Source organism: Cicer arietinum, chromosome 6 (assembly GCF_000331145.2).
Source record: "Cicer arietinum cultivar CDC Frontier isolate Library 1 chromosome 6, Cicar.CDCFrontier_v2.0, whole genome shotgun sequence".
Taxonomy (NCBI): Eukaryota; Viridiplantae; Streptophyta; class Magnoliopsida; order Fabales; family Fabaceae; genus Cicer; species Cicer arietinum.
In genome coordinates this window covers 37447009-37457353 of record NC_021165.2, presented here as the reverse complement: position 1 = coordinate 37457353, position 10345 = coordinate 37447009, and the positions used below count along the sequence as shown (strand labels likewise).

At 35.1% G+C, this 10345-nt stretch overlaps 2 protein-coding genes across 2 annotated transcripts; one reads left to right on the top strand and one right to left on the bottom strand.

The window, feature by feature from the left end:
• Nucleotides 1-1895: 1895 nt before the first annotated feature.
• Nucleotides 1896-3005, top strand: LOC101513954 (uncharacterized). Its single transcript, XM_004506459.1, has one exon. The coding sequence runs from the start codon at nt 1896-1898 to the stop codon at nt 3003-3005; it is 1110 nt and encodes a 369-aa protein (XP_004506516.1).
• Nucleotides 3006-4027: 1022 nt separating this feature from the next.
• Nucleotides 4028-9759, bottom strand: LOC101500882 (uncharacterized). Its single transcript, XM_004506427.4, has 2 exons — nt 9348-9759; nt 4028-5560 (listed from the first exon to the last, which is right to left on the bottom strand). Exons 1-2 carry the CDS (start codon nt 9630-9632, stop codon nt 4328-4330), a joined length of 1518 nt encoding a protein of 505 aa, XP_004506484.1. The 5' UTR covers nt 9633-9759; the 3' UTR covers nt 4028-4327.
• Nucleotides 9760-10345: the final 586 nt, after the last annotated feature.

The window sequence follows — 10345 nt, the reverse complement described above, 5'->3', positions numbered from 1 at the left end:
CAAAGATGACAAAGTTTCTTAAAGATTTGCAAGATCCTCTTCTAAAGTATATGCTGCATATTTGGGTCCATAATTTTTATGAACGTGATTTGGTTCGCTGTCCCCACTATTTCTCCATTTGAAAGAGAATTTATTTTCATAGAAGTCAACATCATTTGACTCTATGATCACTTTTGTATTTAGGTCATAAAACTTATACGTTTTGTTCTTTAATGCATACCCAATGAATATACATTCATATGCTCTACTAGCGAGTTTAATTCGCTTGGGATCGAGGATTCTGACATAAGCCAGACAATCCCAAATTTGAAAATAAGACAATTTCGGTTTCATTTCTTCACCATCTCATAAGGAGATGTTTTTTTTATAGATTTAGGAACTCTATTCAAAACATAGCAAATAAGCAATATATTTTCCGCATACCAATGAGATGCAGCACTAGAGTTATGCATACTACCAACAACTAGTTCAATAAGAGTTTTATTCCTTTTTTTTTTTAACTTTACCATTCACTTCAAGCAATTATGCTGCAAATGTTTCATGTATAATTCCATACAATTTATAAAACTCATTAACCAAACTAGAATTATACTTGGAACCTCTTAATCTTTCTACTAAATTGATTTTCAATTTCAGTTACAAAGATCCTTAACATGTCAAATGTTTCGCTTTTATTTTTCACTTCTTGTTAACGTCCCATCAAGTTCACATATATCATAAACATGACAAACGTTTCACTTTATTTTTCATTTCTTGTTAACGTCTCATCAAGTTCACATATATCATAGTGTAATAAATCTAAAGACTGAGATTTTTTAACTACATATTTATGTGAACTATTTGTTATTTTAGGTTGACTACAAAAATAACATGTGAACGACCAAATAGTTGATTGAAAAAGTTAAATAGATAGAGGATAATACTCGATGTAGAGTGTCATAACCACTTAATCCTTACTTAGTGACGAGTGTTTTGAGAAGGTTATATTGTAACCCTAAACTTTATAAAATTCTAAACCCTTTAAACTCTATGAACCCTAAATGTTAAACCCTTAACCGTAAATCAAAATCTTATAGATATATAATATATGGATATAGATTTGTTGACTTCAAAAGTAACTATTGTTTAAGTTACTTAGCTTAATAGAAATAGAATTATATATTTACTAATCCAACGCAGAAAGGAAACTGAAAAGGTGTTATTTCTAAGTTGCTTGATACAATCACTTAACCATTTTCATCATTTACTAAATTTTACAGCACACTATAAATCCAACTCTTTTGTTTGATTCACACATCACCTTAATTTGTAAATTGTATTCTACTCATTTTCCTTCAGCTCTCTTCACATCTCACATATCTTGTCCTTTACCCATTTTATCAATATGGTATTTGGGAAAAAGAGATTACACGAGACACTCTCATCTGATAGTGATAGTGATAGTGATCAAAATTCTGCAAGTGATGAAGAAATTCCTCAAAGTCTACCTCAACCGCAAGTGAAAAATTCATCAACTCAAAGTCATTCAACCAATGAAACAACCAAGCCTCCTTTTGCCCAAGAAGTGATATACATCGGTGTGATCGGGAAAAATCTAGGGGGGACAAAAAATTGGACATGCAAGCACCGTAGAAATTCATTCAAAAGTACTTACACTAGGATTCACTATCATTTCTTTGGTGCTCCACAAGGGAAAAATTGTGGCATTCAAAGATGTGCAGCATTGCTGAATGACAGAGAAACTTATGAAAGAATAAGATAAAAAAGTTCAAGAAGCAGAGGAATATGGCGTGACTCCATCTTTGAAGTGTTCTACCCTCAAAAAGAAAGAAAAAGGGGTGTGTTCCAAGTCTCTTTAAAAAGCTTTCCAACTTTTGGGAAGAGATGTTGTTGATATGAAGGTGATGAAAGGACTATGTGCCAATGCAATTCCTTTTAATGTTTTGAGAAATCTACAATTTGTGGAAATGGTTATGGCTATTAACAATGGTCCTAAAGGCTACAAACCTCCCTCTTCTGAAAAGGAAAGAACGGTTTTATTAGATGAATGTAAAAGACATGTTGACAAAGATTTAGCTCCTATCAAGGATACATGGTTTCATCAAGGGGTTTCTATTGTGTTAGATGGCTGGAGTAATGTAAAACATATGCCATTAATTAATGTTCTTACTGTGAATAGTAGAATTGTTATGTTTTTATATGCCGACGACTTTTCTGGAGTTGAAAAAACTGGAGTTGCTATTGCTGAATATTTGATTAAAGCCATTGAAGAAATCAAACCATCTAATGTTCTACAAGTGGTGACCGATAATGATGCAAATTGTAAAGCTGTTGAGAAGGAAATACAAAAGGTATATAAGCATATTTTTTTGCCTCCTTATGTTGTGCATACTTTAAATTTGATTTTTAAAGATTTTGCTGAATCATTTGAATGGCTGAGAAATACATATAAACAAGGAAATACTATAGTGAAATACATTATTAATCATAGTCAAGGTCTAGCTATGTATAGAGAAAATTCAAAGCTTGAATTGTTGAAGGTAGAAAAGACTAGATTTGCCTCACATTACATTTTACTTAAACGACTACTTGTGTGTAGAGAAGCACTTGCAACTACTGTTATGTTGAACAATCGGAAAGAATGGGTTAAGCAAGGAGATGAAAACACAAGAAAAATAAGTGCTTTAGTTGCTGAAACTATTGGTAGTTATTTTTTATGGGAAGAAGTTGAGCATGTGGTTAAGATAACAAAACCCATTTATCATTTGATTAAATTTGCTGATGGCAAAGGGCCAAAAATGGGAGAGTTTTATGAGAAAATGGATTCTATGCTTGGGGAAATACAAGAGATTATGAAAACAAATAAATATGCAAATTGTTATTCTGAAATGGAAACAATTGTTACTGCAAGATGGACCAAAATGAATTATACCATCCATTGTTTAGGTTTTGCATTAACCCCTAGATTTTATGACACTCATTATCTTTCCACACATGCTCCTTGAGGTATAGCTAGAAAAGCTCCAAACCAAGATAAGGAAGTAGTGACTGCAATTATGCAAGCTTTTAAAAAAATATCTGAAAATGCGGAGGAACAAAAACTTTTACGTGATCAGTTTGCCATATCACACAAAAAAAGGAATCGATGCAATGTATGCAGCTCAATTGGATGTTGTATCCATGGATTTTATTGATTGGTGGTCAATGTATGAATCTGAAACTCCTGAACTGACAGAGGTGGCAAAAAAAGTGTTATCTCAACCAATAAGTAGCTCTTCCGCTGAAAGAAGTTGGAGCACCTATTCATATATCCATAATGTAAAAAGGAATCGACTTAATTGTGCAAGAGCAGACAAATTGGTTTATATTCACTCAAATATCCGCTTACAATCACGATTTTCTGATAGCTACAAGAATGGTCCTTTCAAAAAATGGGATAAGAATCATGATGACACTTGTTCGGAAGATCATTATGGAATACTTCAAGACTCAGCTGGGAATTAGAAGATGAAATGGATGGAGGAGTGGATGATCAGATAAATGTAATTAGGGAAGCTACTATCAATGGAGGAAGAAAAAGAAATAAGAATTGAGATTTTATTTTAGCAAATTGTGTTTGTCAAAGTACTTGATACAAAAATATTGTCAAAGTTAACTTTTATTGACAATAATCATATTTTTTATCATTTAATTTGTTGTTTTTTAATTAAATTAATTTTTGTTAATTTTAACGTATCGATTTCTATATTAAAACGTACCACAAACCGAAACAGCGTATCAACTATGTATACCCTCCACGTACCGAATACTTTGAAGATTATGTACTGCGTACCTGAACCCCTACCACGTACCAAAGAGAATTGTGAACTAGGTGATTATGGTTTCAAATAAACCCAGTGCATACATGAATAAACTCTCATTCATGTAACCATTGAACTTGGTTACTGAACCACTAGGCGTAACATTAATGTCAAACAGCACAATCCTCAAGTGTGCACGTACGCACAACACACGGCAAACATACACATGAATTAACTTAACGTTTGTATTCTTAAATGGTAAATAGCATCTGACATGCAGGCGCCTACAAAACAAGCAACAATTTAAACAACTCGTGTCAAATCTAACATCCATGTGAGTAATTCATAGTTTTCATATCTCCCCTGGTAGAAGAGAATGTCCCAGAAATAGAATAAACATTAATCCCAAAAAGGTAAAAAATTTGAAAGCCAATAATTGTATCTACTTCGGTCCTACTATGATTTGAGAGCTTCACATTATGAAGGCGATTAGTTGAACATGGATTGTCTCTTCCTGTCATTAGCACCTATTTCATTTCAGAACTTTCACCTTCAATTTGGGTGCCAACATTTGAATCTTCATGTGCATTTGACTCCAGTGGGACAGATAACGTCTCATTTTTTGATTCACCATTAGGGTTTTCCATCCCAACATGCACTGCGATTTCCGAGGCTTGTGTCTGCACCAACGCCAACTGGGAACTAGAACCAGCCACAGATGTCAGTGTCGGTGTCTGACCAGCCAAGGAGCCATTTGGTGGTGCTGTTGCCGATCCTTGGGCTTGAGATAGTACATTCATCAGGAGCTGAGCCAGAAGTACCTGTGGATCATTATCACCTTGTTGGACTTGGGCATTAATTGCTTCAGCTAGAGCATTGATGTCAGGTGGGTAAATTGCTTGAAGCCCTACTACTCCAGATAAAGCTTGGGGACCTACTTCAGACAAAGTTTGGTTACCTATTCCAACTGAAGCTTGGTTAGCTACTCCGACAAAAGCTTGATTTCCATAGGCACGCTTCAAGTGCTTTTTCCCAGAAAGATGACTCTGGTAAACAGTTTGGGTATCACATTTAACATTGCACAACTCACATGTATAAGCTAGAGCTTGTTCAGGTTTAGAAACTTGCGTTGGGTTTGAACCATCAGCAGTCCTCATCTGTTTACGTCCTTTTCCTCCTCTTATCTTACGCTTCAATCCACGGCCTCTTGCACCAGAGTTTTCCATTCTTAACTCATCAGGCTCTTCAGCTGGAACTTCAGAAGTCTCTCCTACATTATTCTGCGACATTATTTCAACCTTGTCATTATCAGCAGTAGTTTCAGAACTCATATTTTTGGTAGGGTCCTCAGAGTCCTGAGCTACCACAGGTTGATCTGTTGAGTTCAATTCAGAGGTAGGAATCTGCCCATTCTGTGGTCCATTGATAGCATTGCATCTCTGTTTTGCTTCATGTATTCTCACATTCTTCAGATGCTTCTTTCCTTTCTTATGCAGCTCCATGACTTCTTGAGTATTGCACTCAACCTTACAAATTTCACAACATACCATACGTTGCGGTGGTTGCACTGCTTGAGCTGAGACCGACAATGAACCTCCGGCAGCAGCAGATGCACCCGGTGCATCAGAAATAGCAAGCCCAGATGGAAAGTGTCTCCCACCTCCCACTCCACGTCCTCTACCATGACTTAACTGACCTCGACCACGACCACCCCGCCTGAATGATCTACCACCCCTACCTCTGTATTGAGAAGGCCCGATCTGAAAATACGAATTCACATACAAAGTCAAGCATATATTCACGTGGTCGCAATTATTCAGTCATGAATAAATTGAAAATTTGGGAGGAAAGGATTGGAATAATAAAATGTGCACATATATGACACAATACCACAAGGGTAGCGATATTGGGGAAAGAGAGTGGTGTAAAAAATCTGTCAATGTGATAACATCCAAATAGGAGAGACTAGATGGCCCTAAAACATGCTTCCAATCATTCCAATTCTTACATACAGTTCAATCTAAGTATCTCAATATTTTGAATAAGAAACGTCAATAACGTTGGCATTGACATTCTTAAAAACTCTTAATCGTCAATTCAAATTTTGGGATCCAGCCCTTGTTATAATGATCATTGACAAACAAGTTCAGCATTTACATTATATATATTTTTTATGATCATTATAACAAGGGTTGGATCTCAAAATAAATAATAAAACAGAAAAAGAACTTGGCAGTTTGATTAAGCACTATGCCTCAAATCTTGACAATTTTATCCTTTGAAATGCTATCCTTTGCTTTAGTTTACCATCCAAAATTCAAATCAGAAGTATGTAACTCATGCACTGAGCTGCCCACAATTTTTACTCCAAAATTCAGATACAGAGAAATAACATATAAATTGGACCCAGCAATTATGAATGGTACTGCATTCTTACAACTATTCATGTCCAATAGATCTCCAAACAAAACAGCACTATAAGGAGAATATAGAGACACCACTAATATGTTGAAGTATGCATGGATGTTCTTAAATTTTTTCCCCTTTTTAAAAATTATATTTCTTGACTATAAGCGATATGACAAACAAGGATGTTCCTCATCATGATTGAGGTAATCTATGGCTCACAGATCATTTCATCATAGTATTGTTATCAACCAATGTACCAATCAATTGACCAGGGAGTTGGCCAATCCGTGCACATCAACAGCTTTATCAGCCTCAAGATACTGTTGATCAGGCAATCCTTCAGAAGTAGTCAATTTAAGGTCCTGAAAACAAGCTCAATGCTCCCCTAAATCTGAAACTGAAATCGAAACACTCTCTGACAAAAGAAGAAATAAAGCATATCAAACAATGATTATGTCCGTTGAATTACCAAAAGAACGGAGTTACTTTTCCCAAACTGTAAGGCACTGCATAAGGCCAGACAGTTAAGAAGAGAAACTAGATGATCATATGCCCACATCAGCTCTAAAGCAACCAGCAAAGACCCACCACCATGCAAGCGAGCATTATTGTGGCATTGAAGATAAGAGCCACAAATGCTTATTAGCTTAGATTATGCAACTACTGTCTTTATCTGGTCACTCTAGGGTGTTGTGGCCAAGGTTGCACAATTCTCAACATCTGCTGAGTTTTAGAGGAAAAGCTGGGGATGAAATACCTATTCCAGTATCAGCCTTTTGTCCACAGAATGTTCCAAAAGATCCTGAGGAAGCACAGCAAGATATTCTCTCTATAAGCATACAAAAATGTATGAAAACTCAAAGTGCTGCGAAATCTTCAATCAGCCTTTTCTGTTTACTCCTTCAAATTTTGATAATAAATCAAGAAACTAGAATGTTAGAGTAGCAGCAAATTTGCTGACCTGAGTCGAGGAGGAATAAACCATATCAAATAATGGCTTAACGTTAAAGGTCAAAAGGTAGGAACTTGCCAAAGCTAATTAAAAGCCAATGCTGATTGGCATAGAATGAATACCAGTGTTGTTGATGGCGGATGATGGAAGGCAAATTATCATCCATATAAACACGCCATTGTGGCTATGGTGCCGCCATGGCGAGCATCCCTTCACAAATTGCCTATGGTAGTTGTCAAAAAATCCACCACGCCATGGCCGCCATTTAACAACACTGATGAATACACCTCTTTAATTGTCTCGCTGTAGAAATATTATGTAAAGAACCTTCATTGGACATAAACTACCCCATGACATTTCCTTTATTTGAAACAAGATGGGGTAAATCCATAAGATGATTCTATTAATCTTGTTTCGTGTCAGAGGTACGAGTAAAAGCTGCTGGGGCTTTTTTTTCCCCACCTTGATTTTTGATAAAAAAAATAGTAGAATAAGAAGTGCACAAATGTACATATGTAAACACTTAACAATAACAACAACAACCAAACCTTAAGATCAAATTCATATTGAAGATGGTCTGATAAGAATGGGAGGAAGGAAAAGAAAAATTCACGGGAATTCATATAAAAATACCTTAACATAAAATATTGGTTTTGATTGATTTTAATTGTATCAATTGATTCATGTAGCCCACCCACCCAATGAGATAACGCTCGGAATGGTTGTTGTTGTTGATGGTCAAATTTCTATAAACAAAGTTGTATGATGCAGGCCATCACAAATCACAAGTTTTGTTCTGCTTTGGGTAAGTTACTGCAGAAAAGTGAATTCTTTATTTCACTTGATGATTTGGAATGATATAAATGAGGAAATAAGTAGAGGTTCTGCTGATCCTATACATAAATGCTAGGCATAAGAATTAGGAGGAACAGTATCCTCAAGAATGCTATGACTAAGAGGAAATAAAGTATTGTAAATCCTAGTGCTAGCTGTACAAGTAATTACAAATAACAAACAGAATCGCACAATTCTTTCAGTCATATAATTGTCTACGGTTATCATAATTAGACAAACATAGATAAGCAAAGCTTTAATTACAATAGAACCACTATTTGGTTGGTTCTATTCTATGCTACAAGCTACAATGAGATGAGATGGATAAAGAATAACATCCCCACCCAAAACAAACAGAATATTAGTAAGAAAGACTATAAAGGAGAGATAGAGAAAAGCACAGTAATATTTATTGAGAATAACAGCGTTGAAATAAAGTTTATCCTGTGTAACACCTAAATAAAGGCACGTGTGTCCAACAACAAAGTTTGAGCATAAACTTTCAAAGGACCGACAAGAATCCAATAACATTAGTATCAGTGAATATACAAGGCTACTTCTACCATGATTCTAGCAAAAAATTGATCACCAGTGTTCCCCTTACAGATGATTGTCAGATTATAATACAAAATCACAAACAGTTTTGATAAAAATTTGATAAAGTTAATCACTACCGTTCATTTATTTTTAAATAATAAATCAACGATCAATAAAAGGGTATCACATGTATACTATTTTATTTTCAATGTATATCATAGACTGAAAAAACACAACCCCAATGTCCCCAACAGAAACAGAATAATTAAATAGAAAGAAATTCCGATTCCTTGTTTCCCATTGCCACATCACACCCAGGTTCACCATAGTGAATAATGCTGGCAGTCATTCCAGTCAGCTGATCTAAGCCATTGGTTAGAGATTGGATGACTCATTTCGTCACTTCTTCAAATCAGGAACTCACAATCTCGAAGATTATCAACTAGTGACTACTAACGCCTCAAACCCATTTCCATGCACACAACCTTACACCCACTAACATATATCATCTTTAAACAAAAGAACAAGATCAACAATTACACTACATTGATGAATAAACAAAAAAAAAGAAAAATTCCTCTTACAAACAATAAAATTGATTAAAGAACCCAATTTCAAGAAAATCATCACAATGTAATCAAAATCACATAGAAAACTAATTTAAATGACGACTCTAATAAAATCAAACGCAAACACGCACAATTTAATTCATAATTAAACTAGGTCAAAAAATTTCCTTCTAGGTTACAAAAATATCTCGTGAAAAAATTCCAGAAATAAAATAACAAAATAATAACAAAGGCAATTGAATTTACCGGAAGATGGTTGAATGTAGGTTGAACCGGTTCAGGGTTAACACCAGGAGGATGAACCGGAGCGGGTTCAGGTTGATAATGAAGATGAGGTTGTTGAACCTGTGTAGTATCGGCTGGATAATAAGCGTATTGAGGATTATACGCGTAATACGAAGATTGATATGCTGCAGCATAAGAATGATCGTAGGGTTGAACTTGAATCTGAGATGGGTCGTATTCGTAATAAGAATGTTGTTGTTGTTGCTGTGGTTGTTGTTGGTTAGGGTTGTAGCCTGAATAATTCATGGCTGGTAAGTGTGAACGAGGAACGAAATTTGATGTTACGAAAAGGAGAAGATGAAGAATGGACTGAAGAAAGAGGGAAAATCAAGGGATAGAAAGGGGATGTTGCTGTAGGATCCAGTTGATTGAACGCAAATATGGTTGTCGTTTTAGTACGAGGCTAAAGACGGGTTAATAAAAATGGGTTGAGATCATATGAAAAGGGGTTTTGTACCAGGCACCCCCCCAATTTGACCTGCCACCCCCCCAGTATTTTTTAAAGACTAAAATACCCTTTGTAAAACAGTATAATATTATTCTAAAAATTACCATTCAGATTTCACACCCCACCACTTTCGAAAATTTAGAAAAAAAATGTTGGATTCGAAAGTTTAAAATTTTCGAAATGAATTTTAGTAAGTTACTCGAAACTTTTGCTATTTTAAAACCTTCGAAATGCAGTTTATTTCAAAAAAGACAAATTTTCGAAACTTTGGATAAATGCCAAATTTTCGAAATAGACAGTATTCGAATATTTGCTTGCATTTGAAAGTTTCGAAATAGAGTAATGCTTCGAAAGTTTGGCTTTTCATGAAACTTTCGAAATGGAGTTTCGAAACTTGCAAATCTTCGAAATGCATTTTGGTCTTCGAAAGTTTGCATTTTCACCAAAGTTTCGAAATGTATGTTAAGTTTCGAACTTTTCATTAAGTGAAAGTTTCGAAATGTATTTTATT